We start from the raw sequence: 24,244 nt of genomic DNA on the forward strand, positions 1-24,244 counted from the left end.
ACCGCTATCGTTAAAGTGCACGGAAACTAATTTTAATGCGATTAACATGCTTATACTTGTGCAAGGTATATTTGAGACGAAACTAGACTCTAACGAAACGAAACGGCGATCGTTGAAGAGCAGGGAAACAATTTTAATTTGATTAACATTCTTATTAATGTTTTAAAGTTTATCCGGAGCTGGGCGGATTCTAATCCGCGTCGCACGGGTTCCTCAAACACAGCAGCCCGATGTTTCACCGCTACAGCACGTTTTCTTTTGTGGTATTTATTACAGTAATATGTAAGCACGCACCGGTGATCTCGGAGGCCACACACATCGCGCGCGCGCCGCTACATGGCTCATCGTGTCCATAAAAGCGCGAGGAAGGAGTCCGGATGCAGTCCACAGCACATATGGGACGCGTTTCGGCCGTGGTTCGAGTTCTTCACGAACGGCTATAAAAACACGTGATTCGGACTCTGCTCCACTTTCGCCGTCAAGTGGCCAGCGTGTGTCCTTTAAGTGACACTGCGTGCTGCCGCGGGTGAGCTGTTTATGCATTTCGTATTTGTTCCACAATTACATAAACAATCGTTTCCCCGTCAAATTTGGCAGGCAGTCTGGCAACAAACTTCTGCAACACCAGTCAGAACTTTGCCCAATCGTTAATATCTGTACCAATAATGAATTTCCCCATCACCAAATTACAAAATTACATATGCACTACCACTTGAATTCTAATTGCAATAGTGTTTATAGTTCTCCCCATCGGATGCGTTCTGCCCCATTTTTTCTTCAATTGTTCATTGCAAGACGGCACATTACCACGGGCCACAGCAACAAACATACCAACCGACACCAGAATGCTAGAAGAAATAGATCCACTTTCGGAGGTCACTCCTAATCCAGGTTACATAGGTGTCCTCTGTCTAACCGCTACTACCCCCCCCCCCCCCTCCCACTCCTTAACACTGCTTTTTTATAGTCTTTATTCAATGTGCACATGCACAAAAACCTTCCGCAATGCTTTTGCAGAGCTCGTGAACGTCAATCATTCTTGCCGACAACCGCCACCGAACGCAGCAGTCTAAGGGAACCTAGCAGAGAAGCTTCTTACTCACTTCTGTGACATTCCTGTATAAATGAAAAACAAAACGCAGCAATACGTACACATCTGTCTTTAACAGAATACGTACAAAGCTGCGCTTGCGAGCTTTCTCCCGCAGCTATCGAGTAATGGATACAAGTCACACAGGGTTTTTTTTTTTTTTTTTTTTTCATTTTCAAAGTTGCGTTCACATTCTGTCATTTTTATTTTACACTGTATACTTTATAAAACAAATCTTGCAACATTATTTCCACAACAGATGAGGTGCTATGAAAGCGCATAAATGTTTGACATAGTTCTATACAATTCATCATGCTCCTTTTAGCTTCTGCACAATAATGAAAAACAAAAGTGGCTGCAATCAAATACAAAAACACTAAGCGGACCTTTTCAGGTGCTTAACAAGACACTAGACATGGCACGCAACACGTGTGCCCCTCCTCCTCCCTTTCCTGCATCGTTGCTCTGCACAGTAGTTTAAATATCTGAAGCACTGAAGCAGGCATGATTTGCTGTGAAATCTTTGAACCTGTTTTCGAAGAAACTCTACACGGGGTTTTGCTTTCCACAATGCGAGAAAACATTAAAAATTCTTGTAAAACTCCACAACAGTCTACAGGCCTGTATGTGGCCGGCCTAGAGGACCTAGATGTGTCCCACGCGCAGAAGCAGTAACTATGGTGCACAGAAGGCATTGTTTCTTGCACGATACATTTACAGAGTTTCTAAGGAACTGCAAAGGCATGCTGGAAGATTCCATCACAGTTTGCAAAACCTCCCAGCAGAGGTTGGACACAGGAGGCTTCTCTTGAGGTGCTAGATGCTGCCCGTGACGTTGTGAAGCTTGTTCTCTGTAATTGATGCCATGTACATGCCGCTTGCTCCAGCAGCTTCTCATGATACGTGACCTTGGCCCTGACTGGCGCCCTTGGACCCGTGTTGGCTTTGGGACGGAAAAGGGTAAGGTCGCGGTGGTGGCGGGTAGCTGGCCGAGGGGGACGGGTAGGATGGCCGCTGGCGCCAGTGCTGTGGCTGTGGCTGCTGGGCAACACTGAGGTGTGGGCGTGGCCGCTCCGAAGGTGGAGTTGCCGCTGACGTCCTGGGCAAGTAGCCCACGGGGTAAGGGAAGCCCTTCATGCCTTCTAGGATGTCTGGCTTGTAGTAAGGGGGGCCCCCTGCATTGCTCGGTGGCTCCCCTTGCTCCAAGGTGCGCTTGAAGGCCTCCATGAAGCCATACGAAGGAGTCAGCCGCAGGGATGTGCTTGATGTTACTGTACGGGGTAGGTGTGGGTGCTGGACCTTGGGCTGGCAACTTCCTGCTTCAAGCTTGGAACCGCTGCCGTCCAGGTGGCGAGAGCTGGTCGTCGGGACGCTCGCTTCACCTCCTGAGCTGGGGAAGTTGCCCAGGCTGGCAGTAATTATACGGTCAAGCATCTGCGAAGCCAGGAAAGGCTTTGGGGGACTGCTGTGAGGTGGCCGTGCATCTGCTGATGGAGGCCTTCCCGGTGACTGCAGGATGACCGAAGTGGGGACAGAGGTAGCTGTGGGTGCTGGAGACGACACTACTGGTGGTGTAGGTGTGGGTGTGGAGGATGGAGGTGGTGGGGCAGGCGTGGTAGAGACTGGTGTAGAGGCAGGCGTGAGTGCTGATGCAAGGGATGTGGGAGCAGCTGATGCCGATGGTGATGAGGAAATGGTCAGTGGCGTAGGCGGTCTACCGGGGCTTTCTCTGCCGGTGTCAATGTGGCTAGACATCTTGCGGAGAGCTGAGCCAGGAAGGAGTGATGGCTTGCGAGGTTTTAACCTGGGATACAAAAGTAAAAAAAAAAAAAAAAACGATGTATGAATTACACACATGCTATAGCATACACGTTAACAGGTGCTCCATTACTGCCACAAATAAATAAATCACAATGGCCTTGCAGGCTGCATTTTGTCAACTAAAGGCCTCCAATGCAGGTTTTTCGTGGTAACTTCCTTCAAAAACTGCATCAGTCTCCTCCAATACCTCCGAATACTTTTTTTCGGGAACATAAAAGGAAGTAATGCACATGCAGAGCCACTCAATATTTTTGACACCTCCAAGAGGGACCTTTTGTGCAGCATAGGCGATGGCACCCAACATGCTCAACAAGGTTAAGCTAGAGTTCGGATATAAATTATGCATGCTAGTCGACAAAAGGTGAATGCAAACTCATACCGATGCTCCCCATGTCCCTTAAACTGCCACATACCACATCAGCCTTACATATAAAATATAAATGAATGTCCTTGAACAGCAAGAATTTTTTTAACACCAAGTAGTCTGCGACATGCCCTAATGTGAAAATGTAGAACATTCTTCAGGGGCAACACAGTCTCAGTAAAGCTAATGCTATGTACATAAACTGTGGTCTGGGGATCTCAATGAATGTTTAATGCTATGTAAACTGTGGACTTCAACAAATGTGTGTGCATGGTCATATATTCTAAAGAATGGTACAGCATACATGCTTGCACTGCCCTGGCATGAGATCCATTGTTTGCCACACTGCCTACCACTACCAACATCATCTTGCAAGCCAGTCCTGCCAAATGCGTGTCATATTCCTAAACATTTTAAGCTTCCTGATTGCAGTAATTAAAAAAAAAAAAAAAAAAAAAAGCTGCCTAAGCTGCAGATTATTACAGCTAGCAAATGTAGTGGCTTCAACAGAAATAATGCCAAAACCTGTACATTTGCGTGCTAGTGACATCATAGTGCTTGTTTATAAAATTGGAATGTCTATAGATGGGCTCTAAGCTGCCATGAAGCCGCAGCACTCCTCAAAAGAAGAAGCAGTGATGACTGAATACACAAAGCAAACCTGTTTCTAGAGCTTTGCCCTTGGCTGACAATTGCGCTGGGCTGCTTTTACAAAGACCTAAACATTATATGCAGCTATATTTGCACAAGTTACATGTGCCAGTTCTTTTTCTTTTTTTGCTTCTTTTTTCTCCAAGGGTTGCAATTGGGAGAGAAAGTAAAGCAGCGCTGACTTATAAATGCAAAGATATGGTATTCAATATTTGCTCGATACTTCTGACATGCTGACACCCACTAGGCCCAATGATCTGGCACACTCCTACCTTGAAATTTCTCAAATCTCTTCAACATTATATGGCCACTTAATAGATTAAGCATGCCTACCCTGCTTGTATGCATTACCAAATTTTATTACAGTTTTAAGCAACCCAGTGCCCAGTACCTTGCAAAGTACTGAGAGACATCCCACCATTTTCAAATTCCATTTGCAGCTTTGCTATCTGTTGTTCAGAACATACCAGCTCAGTGCACCCGTGAAAACTTCAGCAAAGCCTGATACAGCAAGCTTTCAAAGTTGCAATACAGTTTTAACTGGGCAACAAATGCAAAACTATGCTTGACCTAAGTTAAGAACAGGCTGCACAGTACAAGAATACATCTTGAGAGAGGCGTCAGCAGTAGGTCTGAAGAGTGATCATAGTCTGTTCTTGCAATCTATAGGAGCTGGATGCACGCATTACACCTTTGGCATGAAAATTCAGCATCAATTTATTTTTGAGGACATATCTTGGCATAGGAAAAAAAAAAAGAGAGCACAGCACATATGGACAGGACAAAGCTGCAACTTGCAACTAACTGAATGTGAAAACCCATGGTGCCAAACAAAGCACCATATCATGTTTGCGATGTCCTTGCACTAGAATTTTTCTGAAGAAGGCAACACTAACTGGCCCCATATTGAATGCTCATTCTAATTCAATTACAGACAGCTGGGTTTAATGCAATTAATTGCATATATAGTGTGTTTTTTAGACTATACAGAGTTTTTAAAGATTGCCTGTAGCGGATAGCACAGTTCTAATCCTTGAACCAGATTACTCGAAGAGACAAACATTACTGCCACGAGAAATCAAAATGCATAATCACCTAACTAGCAAAGTCTCACTAATTAAGTTTTACCGATTACTTTCTTGCACATATTGAAATTTACTAGTTAGAGCCGATGAGCTTGCAAGACATGTATACTTGTAACGAATTTTGAAGATGGCAACGGTTTCAAGATATGTGCCGTCAAACTTGCGGTAAAAACTTACGGGCTACAATTAATAAAATGCAGCACTATATGCCGTAAAGTAATTAGTTGAAAATCTAGTTATTGAAATTTTATTAAGTCAATTATGCATTTTGATTTCTTGTGGTAGTAATGTCCACCTTTTAAAGGTAACCCAGTACAAGGACTAGAATTGCGCTATTGGCCACAGGCAATTTTTTAAAATATTGTATAGTCTAAAAAACAAACACCCACTATATTGTAAGCACGAAAACCACTATTGAAATGGGAGTTCATTGAAAAACTGAGAAAATAATAAGGATGCAGTCAAGGGACGCCCCACTTCGTGATCAGCTGATGTTCTATGCGATTGTCGTGCAACAGTGAAAGCCAGGCAGCTCTTCATACTGGCAACTTAGAGCTGCCTGTCTCGTACACTGCATGGAACTCTATGGAGCAACACAAGGCAAGCATGCCATGCACAGTGACGGCTCGGCTCGTCGCTTCCGATCTGGCATGACAGTTGCAGGCACCATGCTAACTTCGTTTTCCCTTGCAAATTAGAGGCGCAATACTAGTTTTAAAATAAAAAGGATGGCCCAAGAAATGCAGTGCTAGTAACAGTTTCTCACCACGTCTTTGTGTCTGCTGTCCTTTAAGCATACAACGGAGGGGGGGAGCAGTGATTGGTGCAGCACACTCATTAATACAGCCAAGCATGTGAGCTGCCCAATAGTGCTGGCCATGGAAATGAGCTTGTGCTGCAGCTGTGCCTATATAAATCAGCTAGATACAGAAAATAGGGGAGGTAAGAATTGATGCTGAAAGTGTCCACACCGGGATGCAAGAGATCATTTTAGTTACGGCGAGATAAGGTCACCAGAGAACAGAAAAATTTGTGAAGGTTTACAATAGCATTGCAGAAAGTCTTATTCAGTCCACCAATTTGTCTCACTTTCTTGTCTCGTTCCTTGTGCTGTGTTTTTTCTACATAACTTGTGTAACTATCCCAAAACCAAACACTCTTCAAGCCCTTTCTCTCGGTTTACATTTTAGTGGTTATCATGAGCCGCTTAATGGTACAACAATGCTATAAAGTTGGTTGCTCATGTTTTCAGGACTAACAAGTTGTCTCTGACACATAATGATATTTATTTGTCAGGCTGCAAGAACAGTCACATACATTATCTCGAGCCAAATATCAAAAGTGCATTTTAATTACTTCAAACACTATAAACCACATGACTCTGCCATATCATTCCATCAAGTAGCAATCTCTGACAGTATAGGAGCTAAGATGACGAAAGCGATGCAGCAAAGCCAAGGTTAACCTCACAGCAGTGGCAACTTCAGTACACAGCAAGCTGGTGCGTTGGCAAATATACTTTAGGTTACCAAGAGTTAGGTTCCAATAGCGCAAGCAATCATGACCAGGATGAGTTCTATGAAAAGCAACTGCCCAAACATATTTATAAACATGCCATGCTCCAAAATACATAGTCAATTGTAAAGAGGATGTTTGCTCTTCATGTTTTAGGCATGGAGTTTAATGCAATATTCCCTGAGCAGACAACGTTACCATATGTGCAACCTCATCGTGTTGCACTAGGTCTAGAAAGCTTCACATTTTGAAATTTAAGAAAACCACTTGGAAACTGCTGTAGCATTGACTCTGAAGCAGAGCGCACAATCCTTTACAAACAGAATACAAATATATTGTTACTACTGTAAAGTACACCAATTTCACAATTTCCACTCGTATCGCAAAGTATATAATGAACATAGTTTTGTGCAAAACTAATCCAATCCAGTGCTGTTAGTGGCAAGCCAATACAAGCTTGGTGGTCCTGCTTCACGAGCAACGAGCCAACGTCAATAACAAAACCCGTACTACGAAATATGCATATATGCTTAATCGCAAGAGCAGCAAAAGGTGTCCTATCAGGAATTATTCCTATAGCTTTCTTTTCTTTAATTTTTCAGAGAAATGATGGTGCAAACTTGTGAATCTTGATATGCACATGCAGAAAAGGCTCCTGCTGATGATTGCCATGAAATGTTATAGGCGAGCAAATCTTCCAGAACAAAACTTATTTTCATTTTAGCAATATTGCATCATTAGCTGGCGTTTCACTTGACACTACAATGTTCAAGAGCACATGTGCATTCAACAATTGAAAAGCCCCATCACTGATCTTCAATAAAAAGAACCCACAGACTATGTTACTGTCAGTCCACTTACAGTAACCGCAGTTAGTTCCCCTCGTGCTATGTAATGTTTAAACCTTGCTGAAAATTCCCTGTTTCTAGCAATTCCCTCCAATCTTTTGACCTCTTATTTACTTTTTACAGCATTTTTAAACTGCACAGTGTGTTACAGAACCTCTACATGAGGTCACACCATCTGTATGCCTTTTGTTATTCAATTCCTGCAGAATTTATTAGAACCAAATATAGCATAAACCAAATCATAAGCAGATCGCTCCCAAATGATGCTTTTTACCCTTTGTGTGCATATTGAACCAAAAGGCTGGGTTGATGCACTTCACTATTGTGGGGCTTCAGTAAAGAGGCATAGCTGGTGTGAACCTGTATACAGGTTGGATTGGGCAGACATTTAGTAGCTCATAACTGCTGTCATGGTAAAAAAAGTTTTCACCAAATCACCTCTAACAGCATGGCTGTTTCATCACATACATATCTGCTAACCTGTGAACCTAAAAATTTGTAATGATCTCATGAATGCGACATGGGGAGGGGGGATAGCACACAGCGTTAGACACCAGCACACAAGCAGCAGCAAAGTTGCAACAGGAGATATTGACAAGCAACAAGTTTTTAAGATCACAGTGACCTTTTCAGGGACTTAGCTGTTGCTGATTTTGCGAGCATAAGGAACTTTTCAGAATAGACTTGCTCGGGGAAAATGCCTTGCACTGCCACAAGAGGGTGGTGCAGGGTGGTTTTGCATGCTTTTTTTTTTTTCTTTTTAATCTTGTGCTACCTCTCTTTCAAGTGCTTTAACACATTTTTGTAAACAGAATTTATTTTTCATAAAACTTCACGCAACATGAATGAAATCGAAAAAGCCCAAGTTCGCAAATTGTTTCGAGAAAAATTTAGGAGAGTGGGCACGTATGCACATGGTGCAACAAGTATTTAACCTGACAAAGCAGTACATTGCGCATTCAGGCAGCCCCTCTTACTGCATCAATTCATGTTCTGTTCCAATTAGGCGTCGTACTGAGTACTTGACATTACATTTGATAAGCCATTGCTTTTTATTGTTTTCTTATAATAAAAAAATCATGCAATTTATTTACATGACTCCTCATACTCTTCAAAATTCCTTCAAGTTCGTCTTACATGAAGACAACTTCGAACCATAATGGTAGCATCAAAGAAAGCAAGGCAAGCTGGAGGAATGAACAGAACCCACAGCTGTTAGGAGACCGATTTTATTCTCACAGCTGCAGCTAAGAAATTTTGCAGCATTATTTCTCGCTTCTTTATTTCCTAAAATGCTTTTGTTCATTTTCTAGATTCAAAAATTTAACCTGTTGTCCTAACTTGACTGTGGCCCAATGTATGAAGAGAGCATTTCGAGCAATGCCAAATGCACCAAACTTTTGTTGCAAGGTAAATAAAAATGTACAGGTGTGAGGATTGCAATAATTTTCCTTTCAGAATGTGTTCACAGATTTCAACTTAACTGCAAAGTGGATAGAGATTCTCAAACGCAGCAGGAATTTAATAAAAGTGCTAGCTACCGCAGACTGCCCGAAAGATTTTATTTCGTACAAACCAGAACTAGCTTCAGCAGGCTGACCGAAACATTTTATTTCAAACACAGCAGTAAAGCGTAAACACCAAATAAAAATGCAGTAAAAACAATAACAAGCAAGTGCATGCGATTCTCGGCTCATCATCAGACCGACCCCCTTCCAGCCTTTTCAAAAAGCACTCACGTGAGATGGCCGTGGACCTGCCGGCTCTCACGGAAGAGGGTCTTGGCAGTCACGGGACTGTTCGCAGGCCACAGTGGGCACACTTCCGCGTCCAGAAAACGGCGCAGGTACTCTTCCGCTGACTGGGTGCGTATCTTGGACAGCTCGTAGCAGCGCAGTTTTATTCGCACAACCTCACACAAAGCCTCGCGCAGGCGGCCGTCACCGAGGCCCTCCCCAGCATCCAGGGCCTCCTTCAGTCTCCGCAGTGGCTCACCCAGCCTCCCGTCTTCTTGGTCGAGGCGTAGCTTCTTGGCTCGCTTCAGCAGTGTCTCCTTGGTGCAGGGCAGAAAGTTGGCCAGGTGCGCATACACCAGCTGCCGCTGCCCGGGCCCCAGCTCACGCGCCCTCAGTTCCACACTCAGTAGCAGCTGATTCACATGGCCCCGGAAGAACTTGCACTTGCCCTCGGTCGAGCGCAAGGCTGCGGCACGTTTCAGACGCCGCACCTCATTTTCCAGTTCAACAGGGAGGTTGTCGGGAAGGCGCGGACACTGGACGTCAGACGAGATTGGTCCGACGGGGTCGTCGCCGGTACTCGCACCGCCACTGCTGCTGCTGCTACCACCACCACTCACTACCTCTTCGACGACCACGGCAGCACCACCACCGCGAACCACGGATTCAATGGCCTCGGCAATGCCGCTGTTTGCGGTGGCGAGCGAATCGCGAAGGTGCTTTGGCCGTGGACCGCGAGGCTTGGGTCCCCGCCGGGCACCTCCCTCGCGAGGACCCCTCTTGACCTGCCGTGACCGGGCCTCCCCCTGAAAGTCTTCGGAATCGGAGCCGGAGGGTGTCCGGAACTCCAGCTCTCCTGTGTTGATGTAGAAGCCGCCGTGCTTTGTTGTCAACGTCGATGGCACCAGCTCGTCGTACTGTTTAAAGGACAAAAATGGGTATAGGCCTTTGTGATCGAGTGCTAGACATAACACGAGACACATTCTTGCAATAAGGCCAATTCTGGTGGCATAAATGGTCATGTTCATAAGTAACAGTGTCGACAGAGCCAGCTGGTCGTTCCAAATACAAAATCGGGTACAGGACCTCAATGAACTGGAGCTGGATGCAACACTGCACATTTTTTCAACCAGTTTGTAACTTTGGCTGCTTAGTACAACAATTAAGTTATTACAAGATGTGTAAAGAATGGAAGGAAAAGCTAGGCACAATCTTGAACAATACACGATACTTTTTCCACTAATCTGGCACATTAAACAAGCCTGAATTATTCACCACCTTACTCTAATTCAAATGCATTTTACCACTTGTGTTCGCATAACCGACTAGACTGGCATTAACAGAAATGCACTCAAATTTCCTGCTCGCAAATTACTACTACAGCGCCTAAACTACAAATAAGTAACTGCAGTAACTACAAATAAAAACCACTCTATGTGCCATCTCATTACTACTTAAAGAGGGCTAGTTCTTGGGGTTTAGTAATAAATATAGAAGATTATCTGGTGATATATATGATTAAATTCAGCTCCAGATTAAAACAATTAGACTTGAGCACAGTGACCAACCTTCCAGACTTATATGGCTGAGCACACCTCACTAAAATGTTGTTTAAAAGATATATATATATATATTTGAAAATTATAAAGTTTTGGAAACTCAACTACACCCACTCTCTTCTAAATTCTTTGCTGAAAACACATGTGCCCTGCACAGCAGCTGTTAGAGCAAGGTGCAGTTGCTCCTAGTTACCAGGCAGCTGAGATTATGGAAAAAGTTAAAAAAAAAAGGGACCTACAGACATACAAATCATGAGACTGTGGATCCATAATGTTTTGTACAGCAGCACGAGCGCAATGCCTAGCTCTCCGAATTAAATGTGCAATATGGACAAATCGATACTGCTGAAAATATATATGCTGAATATATATGCTGAAAATAAATTTGAAACATACACAGAAGAGATGCCAATTAACATACAATGGAGTTGGCAAAATTACGCAGAGAAATAATGTTACTGAAGACTGCAAGAATGAACATGAAAAGACAATAATAATTATAAACAAGGCTATCACTGCAAGTGATCGTGAGCCAGTATGATGTAGTGATTCCTTCCACTGGATTCTATGTCACCAATTGTTCAACAGCGTGTGTCAAGGACACAATGCGACTACGCAGGTACACGCAACTAGCGCAACATAACAAAAGATGCAGCCCAACGGCTGCAGTTGCCTTTTTATTATTTTCTGCTGCTGTCAGGGGGAAGTAGATTCGCACCTCATATAGTGTTGCCCACATCATTCTTGCATCCATTGGATACAGCTGCGACTGGTGCATGCAAACATATCACTAATCGTCCACTGTTCATGGCTGGCTGATCTGGTTGATAACCCAGGTGGAGCACCACTCCGACAACCGATGAAGCGCAAAAAGGAATGGCACTGGCATATCATTACATCATCCGGGCCCTGTACTCTAAATTCAATAAGCGAAATAATGCGAACACTACAGGGTTCATGCAGAACATTCGACTAAAAATTCCACGGACAATACAAGGGTTTCAAGGATGCCAAATGGTGAAATTCAAAGGTGAAACAAACTTGATTCTTACATACACTGAAAAATAGTGAACATGGCTTTTTGCTGCCGAGTTTGAGGTTGCGGGTCAGATCCCGGCCGCAGAAGCCCCATTTTGATTTGTGCACTTCAATTTAGGTGCACGTAAAGAACCCCAGGTGGTCTAAATGCGGTCGCTGCTATAGTGGGCCTCATAATCAGATTGTGGTTTTGGGCATGTAAAACACCAGAATTTAACTTTTCTTTTAATAGTGAAATTTCCCATCTCTTAGCTGCAAATTTCTTGCAGTTAAGTAGCTGCCGAGTTGGACACAGGCTTGAAGCTGTTCAGGTAGCCATTCAAAGGTGACTTTCCAATAGTAATTATGTCACTCGCCTTCTAGCATGACGGTCAGCAGTGCTTAGATTGAACCAAGTATTTCTACAGCTCTCGACTTGAAAATGGAGCCACGATGGCTGCGATGTGAACCAACTAGCAGAGCAACAAAAACAGGGGCACAGCTTGGTCGCTTGATCTGGCTTTATCTAGCTCCACGATGGCAATGGCAATTTTAGCATGCCTGTTGTTGGTGGTTGCAGACACACACCATTGCATCGCTTAAGGACACTGAAAATATCCAGATTCATTTCCCGATAGACACCTCCCATTCCCAGACACTTCCCTTCGAAATATACACTTCCCCATTCAAAGTTTCCCAATACTTTGAATGTTCAAAAGTAGCCCCCAACCCCAGTTTTCAAGGAATTCAAGGAGCATGTCTGCTTTCAAGGAATTCAAGGAGATGTCTGCATTGCTAAAAACACTTAAAAATAAAGAAAGGCATGTACCACAAAACACAGCATAACCATCACTACATCTGTTCATCAAGGATACATTCCTAACTTTTCTTTCATAACAGTACACATAACACTTGCATTTACACTGCTTTCTGATGTTTGCTTATTTAAAATTTTTGTGCATGGAGCAAGCAAACATGAAAACCGTGGCATTCCCCCCGATGACTCACACTACCGACATCATAAATCCATGATATCCCTCCTGCACGTGACTCGCACTGCCTTTCCCTCACAGTTTACTCACCGCTTCTCCGTTATCAATAAAAGGGTCCGTCTCGTCATAGCCCATTCCTCGGTCAACGTAGTCTTCCCAGGCAATCCTACCCTTGCGCCTCTTCTTCCCGTGTTTTGATCCCTGCAGAAGAGCAGGAGCGGCTCACTCCTTGCACATGGTGCAAAGATTAGTCAAAACTCACATATTTTTCCTCGAACTTCCGCGCAATCTCCCGCACGTTGTCGTCATCATTGTCTCCGAAGGGGTCATCTTTGTCCGCATCGGGAGGCTGGAAAAGTGTGCGAGCATCTGTGAATGCCTGCAACAAAGCCTGCTCCATACGCTTATGACCTAGCAAAGCATTCGGGGAAATGAATGATAACTCATCAGTGCAACAACTTCTAATGTAAGAATTGCTTCTCAGAATGAACACGGTGTGCCTTCAGTTAATCACTCCTGCACATAAAACACCTCTAGGCTGGTGGCAGTTAAAGCTTCAAGTCGGGAATACAAAAGTAATCTATTATATTAAAACACACTAAAAAAAAGAAAAAAAAAATTCCGGGGCCTAACGTACTGAAGTTGCACAGAGGGCCATAATAGAGAACTAACACTTTTGAAAACCCTGGGTTCTTTAATGTGCACCTGAAGCATGGTACACGAGTGCACTCCACAACCATCGGACTGTGGTAGCTGTGGCCACGTGTTGAACCCGTGACCAAAAAGAAAAGACAAAGAAACAGCTAGGATGGCCATGGCATTTTCCCCAGCTCCAGCAAGAGGTACGTACATGCTTGGGTATAAATGTATATAAATGGGCATAAGCATCAGTATTTTTTTTAGCTATACATATGTGCTAAGGAAAACGTACTTAAAGCGCTGCTATAAGAACCAGCAAGTGTGCCACTGTACAGATGTGTAGTCCAAATACAAAACCAGTGCTTTCAACAGTGCCCTCGTAATCAGCAGCACTATTTAGTGCTCATTGTACAGTCAGCATCAGAAGTTTTTGGGCCATGGAATCTGAGAAAAAACAATTTCCAAGCAGTTTGTGAACATAGCCAGTAAAACCACAGGACACTATGTTGTTCGCATGTAACAGTAGACGCTGGAACTCCGGATACCGGGATGTGTGCCCAGGGTGCAGAAATATTGAAATTATTCTCAGATCCTGCGATCCAGAAACTTTCGACACCGACTGTACATGGTACGTCGATATGAACTTGAACACCAAATTTCCCTTTCAAGCTAGCACTTTTTCTTCTTTCTGTAATGAATAAGGCAAAGTTGCATGAAGGATGGGTATAGAAGTAAAGGGGGGGGGGGGGGGGGGGGCTTCAACACGAGAACTACAGAAAAAACTATAGTCAGTAAAGTTCTGACGCTGCTGCTGTTTCAACTGCTTATCCGTTCCGGAACTATTCTGGGGACGTATTCTGAAACCATAGAGTTTCTCACTATATTACCTAGAGGGAAAACTGGCGCTGCTGCGCTGTGGTATCCATGGAAATGCCGGTATATTGTGACTTCGGATTGGCATCGTTCTTGGAGAGCCAGAACGTCTTGAAGACGTGCCTGGCTAGCACCGTTCCGTCTGTCACAATGATTCATTTCCTGCTAAAACAGCACGTAAACTGCTTTAGCTTTATTTTTACACAAAAACATGTTTTGTTTAATTTTGAGGACTTGCTATTGGATGCACAATTATATGAAACGTAAAAATTATCAGCTGGCCGCTAAAGTTGGATTGCAGACGACAAGATTATCAGACGACTGATTGGCTGGTTGAGCACGTCGTCATCCAATTTTGCTCAACCAGCCAATCAGCGCACGCCTGACGGCGATGCTATCGCCGAAATCACCGAAGTGGATAGTTTCTGGATACGTCCCCATATTGCTTTCGAGGCAGCTGCGAAAATTCTGCCCAGAATTACCCACGTTGAATTCTCAGACGCGAAGCGCCCTGCCCCCATCGAATGGAAATGGGTGCGCAAAAAAAATAATAAAAAATAAAATAATAATAGTCCGGGGGCGCAGCCGCAAACGGCTGGGTAAAACAGCGAACCCCCGGCTCTTACAGGTCACTAGGCGTTATGCGGCCAACCCATTGGGCCAACGGAAGGACACCCGTGAGGAATTGAAAATTCTATCTTCCGTTTAAACACCAACTGGAGCACACACTACAAGAAAGCTTTACGCATTGGACAGGAAGCACCGTACAAGTTGGGAAAACAAATAACAATGATAGCAATAGATACGGATCACATATTGCGAGGGGAAAAGCAGTGATCGTATGAATCGTGACAACAGATGGGGCAGAAGGGAAAGGAAAATATAATCTGAGATCAGGCGTTATGAGCAGCTTCACTGTCTGCAAGTAGAGAAAATACAAAATGAGAACATTACGATATTTTATTTCCCGTTCTTTGCGATTTGGTTTGCTTAGTACAAAGGTTAACATACGGCGATGAAAAAAAAAAAAAAAAAAGCACTTCGAAAAGTCTACTGCGACGACGCGCAAAAGAAACGTCGCACGGTTGTCATAATTGAACTTGCTAGGTTCGTTGAAAACTCTATGCCGAGTCACAAGCGTTCAACTTTCATGTGACAGCTGTGTAGAGTCAAATTGACACCCGCATTAAATAAGCTTAAGAAAATTTTAAGTCAGGTATTCAAAAGTTTGTATTCTACACGCAGGTACTTTCTGTTGATTCTTGGTCTTTAGCTTCAATGTCAACACCCGCAAATGACGAATGAAAAAGAATATATTCAACGTAACCTATGTTGACATGACTATGTACGCTAGCACGGAACCGTTGGCGAGCGCAACTGTTATTATAATGGTTAGTAGTAGTGTCATAATCCTTCAGTTTTTGAGGCCTGATGCGAGGTGACCCGTTACTTATTTTTTGTATTAATTATCCGTTGGTACAAGACAACTAAAGCAAACAGCATAAGTAAACTAGACATCACCCCCCCCCCCCCCCCTCACTTGCAGATTATAACGCAATCAAAACACCATCCACGGGACAACCTCGTTCACGTCCCCTGCCCTCGTCAAAATCGAAGAGAACCGCCCAGGCCACAAAAGATATATATGACACTGAAAAATGTACAAAGCCGATGGTTCACGAACAAACCCTACGGCTAATAAAATTCGAGGCGAGTTAAAATACAAAGCGAAGTTATAAAGGCGAAACATTCCCCTCATTAAAAAAAAAAAAAAGAAGAAAGAAATGCGCGTGAAGAGAGAAGGAGGGAGAGAGCAGCGGAGGCGGGTCAGTGCGATTGATTGATTGATTGTCGAATTAATCAGCTAACATGACCCACACTAACCAGAACATATCCATGACTCGCACCGCGTGAATTGCCCGCAGATGCAGCATTCTAGCGTAGTATAACGAAAGCTGAGCAAAAAAAAAAAAAAAAAAAAAGACAATTGTAATGTAAAAAGGTTAATAAATGGCATCTTCAAAAACGTTAAAGGCATCTTCAAACATGGCCAAAATTACTCCCGAATCGCACAAGTGCGAGAGAGCCCCAACATCAAGCAACTGAAGAGAAGCAAAACAAAAGTGAAAAAAAAAAAAAAAAAAAAAAACAGAATGAAAGAAAAAAAAAAACGGTCCAAGGAAAAAAAAAAACGGTCCAGCACTTAATCGGTTTAAATTTTCTTGTATATACTCGATTAACACGTCAAACGCGACCGCCTTCAGCAGAGTTCAGTTCCGGGTGAAATCTCGCACTGATCACTAGCGCTAAACTACCGATTAACAGAAGCGGATAAGAAAAATAATAGAGAAAAAGAAATGGCGTATTTAAGACTGACACCATTTCGTTGACCTTTCGCCGTTAACAGACTTGCACGAACTTTACAAGTATTATCTCTTCTAAGTGCTATCAATGCGCGCGAACTATTCACAAACATCAGCCCACAAGCCGCACAACCGCGACAACTGCGGACGCTGAAAACGACGCATTCTGAACGCTTGAACAAGAAAAGACGCAACGTGATAAGTCCTCTGAACAAAACTACGACCTTGTAACTTAAACCATTACCAAAACTACAGGCAAGCGCAAACTGATAAAGTACTTGAGAAAGACCTAAAACCCACATTTAGCCAAACTGTCACAAGTGATTGACACGAGTACAGTGCACGATAGATTTCTTTTTTCTTTCTTGGAAGTATACGCCTCGCGAGTGTCCTTGATCAATGCCTCGATTTTGAGTAACGCGCGTCGTTATGCCAAGCGAACGTAACAGCTCCAGGGCTTAACCTTCTCTAGACGCACTCCCAAACCCAACAAAAGCAAACAAAAAGAAAAGGTGGGCCGCACCAGGCAGGACATCTTTTTTTGACCTACAACATGAGGCCACGATGCGCACAGCCTTGACAAGCATTTCAATGCGCTGATGTCGCCCAAAGCCCAAATTCGCTCAATATAAAGCCGTGCGAGGCGCCCGTGATAACCGCGAGCGTGGTACCGAAAGTCCCGACAAAGACAAAAAAAAAAAAACAATCACCAAAGAGGAAATTGGGCAAACGTAACCCAGTTCTATTTCCGCGACAGCTTCGAGTAACGTCCTCGTCGCCCACAGTACGCGACATATTGTTTTGTCCGCCGGCAATACCCTTCCCACTTCGGTGCATTGCGGCGGGCCCGTACTAAAGGCAACGGCGAAAACCGCTTCGTATAAATATTCCGGTAAAAAGAAGAAGAAAGAAAAATGTTCACGCCGTCAGTTACATTGCGATGTCACGAGCAAACGAAGGTCCACCTTACCCGTGTGGATTTCAACAGGTCACTGTAGGAGTACTCCGGGCACGAGTCCGCTTCTTGGCCACTCGACAGTAGCGAGAGCTGAAACCGCCTTGTCGGGCACACCTCGGCACGTTTTTGCTTGGCTGGTGCTTGGTGGGCTGTCTCGAGCTTGACGCGCCTCGGTTCAGCCATAGCAGCGGCAGCACATCAGTCGCTCCGCCGAGCGCGGCCCCAGGGAACTGATCAGCTCCCGCCACCCGTATCAAAGCACGCTGCGAACATCGCACAGCGCCATTTTAGATCACCGGTTTCCTATCCAGTCTCTCCTACGCGCCCGTCTCACTGGTGGCGACTACTAATCGCTATGGGACATGCTGTCGCTGGACGCTCACTACTACACAACTGACGGTCATGACGCGCAACTTTGCTGCACTTTCACACGCACTGGGACTTCGGTCAACGGCGTGACGGGCATGGCGCAGGCTTGTGGGGACGAAATCCTTTGCTGTTCTCGGAAGCTCCTTCGTCGATCTTTACGCACTTGCTTTCATCCCACACTACTTAGCGCTTGAGCCGAGTGTTTACAGTGTTTGCGCGGTTTTTCGGTCCGCGGGCCGCACAAATCTCTTGTTGTATTTGTTGGGTAACAGACGCCGTCGGCGCCCCTGTCGAAAGTGATGAAAAGTGGGCGTGTCTTGTGCAGTAACAAACCATAACCGGCTAAATCCACAAACACAAATCGTTAATAAAGTAGTTTCGACATAGTTAAACTTCTTTTGTCGCTTCCAACTTTTTTTTGCAATCTTTGTTTGCAACAAAGAAATTAAATGAATGTTTGTGTTAAACGTATAAATCATTATAACGCGGACCCATGGTACTGTTACGCCGTGTGAGTATGGTTAAATAATTTTAAATGCTAGTAACAATTAATGTTAAGTTCTATTATGCACGTTTGTTTGCTTTTTGCTGTTTTGTGCGTTTCCGTCAAACTGAAATCATCGTTTTTGATCGTGCGGCCTCTGGCGACTCACTCAATATTTACCGCCAAATGTTTTTTTTTCTTCGTGAGGTTTTAGTTTTTTTCTGGTATGTTGTTTTTGTCGGAAACGCATTGAGCTGGGGCAAGCCAAGCCAAGCTCACCAGTTTACAGTGGCGTGGTTTGGTCGGTCAGCTTGGTTGTTGTGCTGTTGCTCATCTATGAGAATTCGCTTTCAGATTTACATTTTCGCTTCACCACTGTAGCCGATAGCGCTTCTTTTAGACGAAATACGCGTTTCCAGCAAGTCGAGGCATGAAGAAAATCAGGCATTGCCTGCTGTAACCAATTGCAGCTGAACTGTGCTTGATCATAGCGACGGCTCGGCGCCAGTTCGTGTGTGTCTTCAAGCTGGTTCCCCGAAGCATTCAACATTACGTCCAAGGAAGGCAGCTCGTGGGATGTAGCACTGAATCAGGCCGCTGTAGAGGCCCTGTATTCAGCTGCTTACATCGAAGACTACCTCGACTGCGTTGAAAATCTGCCCGATGATGTGCAGAGAAACCTCAGCCAGCTCAGGGAGCTGGACGTCAAGTACCAAGGTGCGTCATCATTTTTATTTACAGTCGCGGCGCGGACAGCCTTGTTGCGTGCTCACGATGCCCAAACGCTTGGCCAAAAGACAGCGCTACGAACGAGGCAAGATTTGCCTGTGTACGATAACTCGCTGTCGCAGGAACAGTAGCACATAGTAGACGCTGTTGGACACGGCATTTTATCACTTGTTAAAGGCTCTTTGGCCAACCATTTCTTCACTCCCTAGCGGGTGTCCGATCCTCTGCAAGTTCGTGCATGTGTACAATATTTGGAACGTTATTAAATGGGCGGGATTTGTCTTTCGAAACCGAGACTGTACCACGAACTGGGTGCTTTCACTACGTATCTACCGTTAGTATTTTTTAAAATTTTTTTTGCGTCCAAGGTTTTTGTTTTACCCAGGGCTTAAAGTCTCTCTTCAGTGGAGGGGGGGCCCTCCTAGTGCGGCGACCAGTATGGCGCGCGCACTCATATACAGGGTGTTAATATTTAAGTTTAAAAATCGCCTGTGGCAGGTAGTTTAATTCTTATCCTTGAGCTGGGTTATTCGAAGAGGCGGACATGAGTAGCACGAGAAATCGAAACACATGTTCAACTAATTAGCAGAAGTTTACTAATGAACTTCTTAGTTAACTACTTTATGACATATTGCAATTTACAAATTGTAGCCGGTGAGTTTGCAAGATGCATTCACTTGAAATGAATTTCCAGGATGAAACCAGTTTCGAGATATTATTTCCCCAAGTGTGGGACGAAATACATGGGCGTTCCAATTACTTTTGTGCTTCAATGTATGAAACGGCATTCTGGTAAAAAATTAAGTGGAACAACAGTGCATTTTTACGGCGAGTTTGATGGCGCACATCTCCAGACTGGCGTCATTCTGGAAGTTCATTCCAAGTGGGTACGTCAAGGTGACAAGCTCACCCGCTACAATTCGTAAATTGCAATATATGTCGTAAAGTAATTAACTAAGATGCTAATTAGTGCATTTCTGTTCATTAGTTGAATATGTGTTTCGATTTCTCGTGCTACTAATGTCCGCATCATCGAATAACACAGCTCAAAATTATTTGAATTATGCTACCTGCCACAGGAGATCTCATAAAATTCCATAAAACTTAAAAATGAACACCCTGTGTGTGTATATATATTATAAAATTTTTTATGGGTGTTCTGCAAGTAAATATATAATTCTGAGTGTATTTCGGGCATTTATTTAATGTGGCGATTCAATCAAGAAATTGGCATTTTGGAAACATTTTTACAGAAATAACACGGGAGGTAAATATTTAAGCTTGAACTCAAAGCAAATTAGTCTAGCTGCAACAAAGAGCATTAGTCGCCTTTCGTCATTGACAATTTCAGGCACTACAATAATATATTTTATGGTTTCACACCTACTTACCTACCAAAGTGGACCAAATGCATGCGTATTTGGTATAACATAACACTCATAATGCACAACTAAATGAATGAAAATCAATTGTTAACCTAAAGAAACCTAGGTGAACCTTCACTAATTCACGAGGAGGCAGCTTCATGTTCAAGTGGCGCATGATACAGTATGCTGAGCCAAGAACCTTAGTCGAACAAGGGTGGTGACCGTCGTGTGCAGTGCCTCAGGGAAATGCATGCAGTAGTACGAAAATACCTGCTTTTATGTTTTTGCTCATGCCACATCAACTGTTTAATCGCGATTAAATCATTAATAGAAAAAATGGAGAGTTATGATTGGGGGGCCCTGCACCAGGCCGAGCCTCCCCCGGGACCCCCGACTTTAAGCTCTAGTTTTACCCAACTTCCCGTCCTTATTACATGTCGAGTTGGTTGAAAGCAGTGCTACCTACTTGGAGAACAGACATCGCATTGCGTTTTATTGTTTTTGTGGTACTTTTCCTTCTTTTTTTCTGCTCAAGGCAGTTGCACTTGTGCATTTCACGTGACAGCCACGACAATTACTTGTCTACACTCGCGAAAGCACGAAAGGTAGCCATTTTGCACCATGTACTGTACAACTATTTCTTTGCTTATGTGAGCCTATTATACAACATTTGCGTACGTGAAGAGGCATTCCTGTAACGATCACCCGAAAATATTTTCTGTCTGTGTACTTCAGTATGCACTCTATCGCAGCTTGCACTTTTGCCATTACTACTGCAATTAGCACAATCATGTTCATATCAAATAAAATCTGTAAGAAATGGGAAACATCTGTACCACTTCTGCTTGCACAAACAGGACAGACCACACTACGCTGTGCCTCGTGCGAAATGTGTGCATTATTTAGCAACAGAGCCGCCATGTGTGACAAGGTCAAACGCAAAAGTGAAAAACTTTTGAACGCTTCTCATTAAAACATCCTTTCCACTATTGCTGACACACATAGCCACCCCCTTTTTGTTCGAGATGTCAGCAGGCAAACCTTGTTATAACGCAGTCACGTCTTACATGAAAACAAATTCGTTATATCCGGTATTCATTGTAAGCGTATATTGGTTACATGCTGATATCGGTGAAAAACATTTGAGATTTTCTCCATCACATTAAGGTTTGACTGTACCATCCACAACCTGAGTGTGCACTTTCATTTGTCCATTTTTTTTTCTTTTATTCTATGTGACACGCAGAAGTGCTGGCGGAGCTGGAGCAGCAGAAGGGCCTGCTGGGCAGGCGCGACCTGGATGTCGGACGCAAGAAGGTGATGCTGCAGATCCAGCATTCGCTCATCAAGTCGCAGGAGCTCGGGGACGACAAGCTGCAGCTGTTGCAGCAGATCCAGGACCTAATCGAGAACAAGGTGCGCCAGCTCGACCAGGACTACCGCAACCTTGACCACGAACCCGAGACGCGAGAGGCAAAGCGGTCGCGGCGCCAACGGGGCCACGACGACGAACAGACGCCCGCGCCACATCCAACGTGCGGCCGGCGGCAGCCGAAGAAAAAGCGGCGCCGGGGAGCCTCGAACTCGGCCGGCCACCAGCAAGGGCACCAGCAGGGACAGCAGGGTCACCAGCAGAGGGGTGGCGGTGGTGTGCCGTCACCAGCCGAGCCGCCCATCGACCCCGATGAGCCCACCTACTGCCTCTGTGAGCAGGTCTCCTTTGGAGAAATGATCTGTTGCGACAATGAGGAGTGCAGCATCGAATGGTTCCACTTCTCCTGCGTTATGCTCACCACAAAGCCAAAGGGCCGGTGGTACTGCCCCCGGTGTCGAGGTGACCGCAGCAACCAGATGAAGCCCAAGGGAAGCTAGCTGCACCAGTGCGACAAAGTTACTATACTGATGGCACCTAATAAATGTTCCTCTACTTTTGTCTGGGCATGTGGTGTTACTTAAAGGCCAATTGCAATTTAATTTTGGGCTGTGTAAGAAGAATAGTTTCAGACTGTGGAAATGATGCAGAACGCTGAGAAACGGTTGTGGGGGTCTAGTATCACGCAAGAGTACCAACCACCACGGTTTCGAGGTTAGCGAGTCGCAGGGCCTGCGTCAGCCATCACCTCGCGTACTCTAGCGCGCGCGCTCAGGCCGTAAAAAGGAGCGTGCAAATAGGGGAGGGGGGCTACCGAGCGCTACGCACGCAAGAGAAGAGTTATTTCCCTGAGTTGGCGGCACCCATCACTGCACAAACGCCCAGTCCCTGGTGTGCGCGGGAATCAGAGGGCGCCCGCGCCAAAGGCCACAATACAGACAGGAGCGACGCTAGCACGTGGCTGGGAGAGCATGGCTCCCCACGACATGCCGATAGGAAAAGTTCCTGCGGCTATGCTGCTTGCTGGTTCTTTATTCTATGGCTTGCTCTCGCGATAACCAATGGGCCCACTCCGTCGGCTTGGGCCTCCAATAAGTGCGGCTCGGCGTAGTACGACCACGCGCTAGCACTATAGACACCGCTCTTCGGCTTGCGTCCGAAAAGATAAAAACAAGGTACGCGCTCACCGTACGTGCAAAGGCACCGTAGGCTAGCTCAAGTCTAACACACAAAGGGGCCGGCAAATGAGAGAAAAACGTATGTACCCAGTGCTGTCACGGAGAGACCTCCACCCGTGCTCGCTCTGCGGACAGCGGCGGCTCCACGAGCGTCCCCGCCGCAAACCACCTCGAGTGGCGCGTCACTGCTGCCAACCATGGTGAGTGGAAATGGAGAGGCGCAGGGACCACAGAACAGGTGAATGCCCACACAATGACGCCGGGGCATACCTCAATCCCCACACGGTGCAGCTTTTCAGCACAACCTCGGAGATTAGGCAGCACCCTCCGAGGCGATGTGCTGAGATTTGCGTAATATCCTATTGCAACCAGATGCACACGTCTGGACAAGTGCTATTTAAATGCTGTTAATAAGAAAATTGGACTACTATCAACCCTGCAGCTTTGCCAAGATAGCATCGATAGTATATACCAGGTGCGTGAGGTATTTGAGAACACTATTCCTTATCGCCATAGGCACCAGCAGGCTCATCATATCTAGGTGTGCAGCTGCTTGTTGGTTGACCCCTTATCATTCATACTATGCAGTTTGTTCAAAGATGGAAGCGTACAGGTTGACACAGGAAAGAAAACGCCATGCAGTCCTCGTCGCCCTGGCCGCACACCACAGCGACCACCTTTCTGAACGTAGCGAAATCTTCCGTTTACAAGGTGCGGACAGAACTGATGCGTTCTGGGGGTTATGTGGCATCTGTGGTGAAAAGGAAAAAGCACAGTCAGTGGTCAGACATCGTCAGAACCCCTGATTTTCTCTGGCGGCTGCAAGTCATCGTGACTGACGACCCAGTGAAGTCAATGCAGGCCATTGCAAACGAGTTCCAAGTCGCAGAGTCGACTGTCAAGCTCGCTGTGCACGAGGACTTGAGGTACCATTCCTATTTCATGAGGAGGGGGCAATTCATGTCCGATAAAACTCCGGAGAATCGTCTGCTCTGGTCCACGCGCTTGCTAAGCAAGTTGAAGGACCTGAAGAGCCTGGATACTCTGTTTTTTTTTTTTCAAACGAAAAGAACTTTGAACAATACCAAAACATTAACCACTGTAACGGCAGGTGGCTTTGCGCAAGCGCTGATGAGGTGCCAACAGTGATGCACACAAAATTTTCGTCGTCGTGATGGTGTTAGCCGTCGTCAGCTACGAGGGTGACATCATGCTGCCACACTTTTTTACAGAA

At 45.0% G+C, this 24,244-nt stretch overlaps 2 protein-coding genes across 2 annotated transcripts; one reads left to right on the forward strand and one right to left on the reverse strand.

The window, feature by feature from the left end:
• Positions 1-1,276: 1,276 nt before the first annotated feature.
• LOC119450223 (ubinuclein-1) lies at positions 1,277-18,165 on the reverse strand. The gene is made up of 5 exons (XM_037713607.2): positions 17,524-18,165; positions 12,941-13,027; positions 12,769-12,879; positions 9,114-10,027; positions 1,277-2,894 (listed from the first exon to the last, which is right to left on the reverse strand). Exons 1-5 carry the CDS (start codon positions 17,692-17,694, stop codon positions 1,985-1,987), a joined length of 2,193 nt encoding a protein of 730 aa, XP_037569535.1. The 5' UTR covers positions 17,695-18,165; the 3' UTR covers positions 1,277-1,984.
• A 208-nt stretch (positions 18,166-18,373) lies between these two features.
• Positions 18,374-22,391, forward strand: LOC119448701 (inhibitor of growth protein 1-like). The gene is made up of 3 exons (XM_037711924.1): positions 18,374-18,391; positions 18,856-19,081; positions 21,707-22,391. The coding sequence occupies exons 1-3, from the start codon at positions 18,374-18,376 to the stop codon at positions 22,330-22,332; spliced, it is 870 nt and encodes a 289-aa protein (XP_037567852.1). The 3' UTR covers positions 22,333-22,391.
• The last annotated feature ends 1,853 nt before the right edge of the window (positions 22,392-24,244 follow it).

This window comes from Dermacentor silvarum, chromosome 4 (genome assembly GCF_013339745.2).
Source record: "Dermacentor silvarum isolate Dsil-2018 chromosome 4, BIME_Dsil_1.4, whole genome shotgun sequence".
Taxonomy (NCBI): Eukaryota; Metazoa; Arthropoda; class Arachnida; order Ixodida; family Ixodidae; genus Dermacentor; species Dermacentor silvarum.

What these genes read in the sequence shown, in the direction of transcription:
- LOC119448701 (XM_037711924.1), top strand. An exon ending in GCTGGACGTCAAGTACCAAG is followed by an intron (nt 19,082 to 21,706) that starts GTGCGTCATCAT and finishes TGTGACACGCAG; the next exon opens with AAGTGCTGGCGGAGCTGGAG.
- LOC119450223 (XM_037713607.2), bottom strand. Translation starts at nt 17,694, where the DNA reads ATGGCTGAACCGAGGCGCGTCAAGCTCGAGACAGCCCACCAAGCACCA. An exon ending in GGAAGTTCGAGGAAAAATAT is followed by an intron (nt 12,880 to 12,940) that starts GTGAGTTTTGAC and finishes GCTCTTCTGCAG; the next exon opens with GGATCAAAACACGGGAAGAA. An exon ending in TTATTGATAACGGAGAAGCG is followed by an intron (nt 10,028 to 12,768) that starts GTGAGTAAACTG and finishes TCCTTTAAACAG; the next exon opens with TACGACGAGCTGGTGCCATC.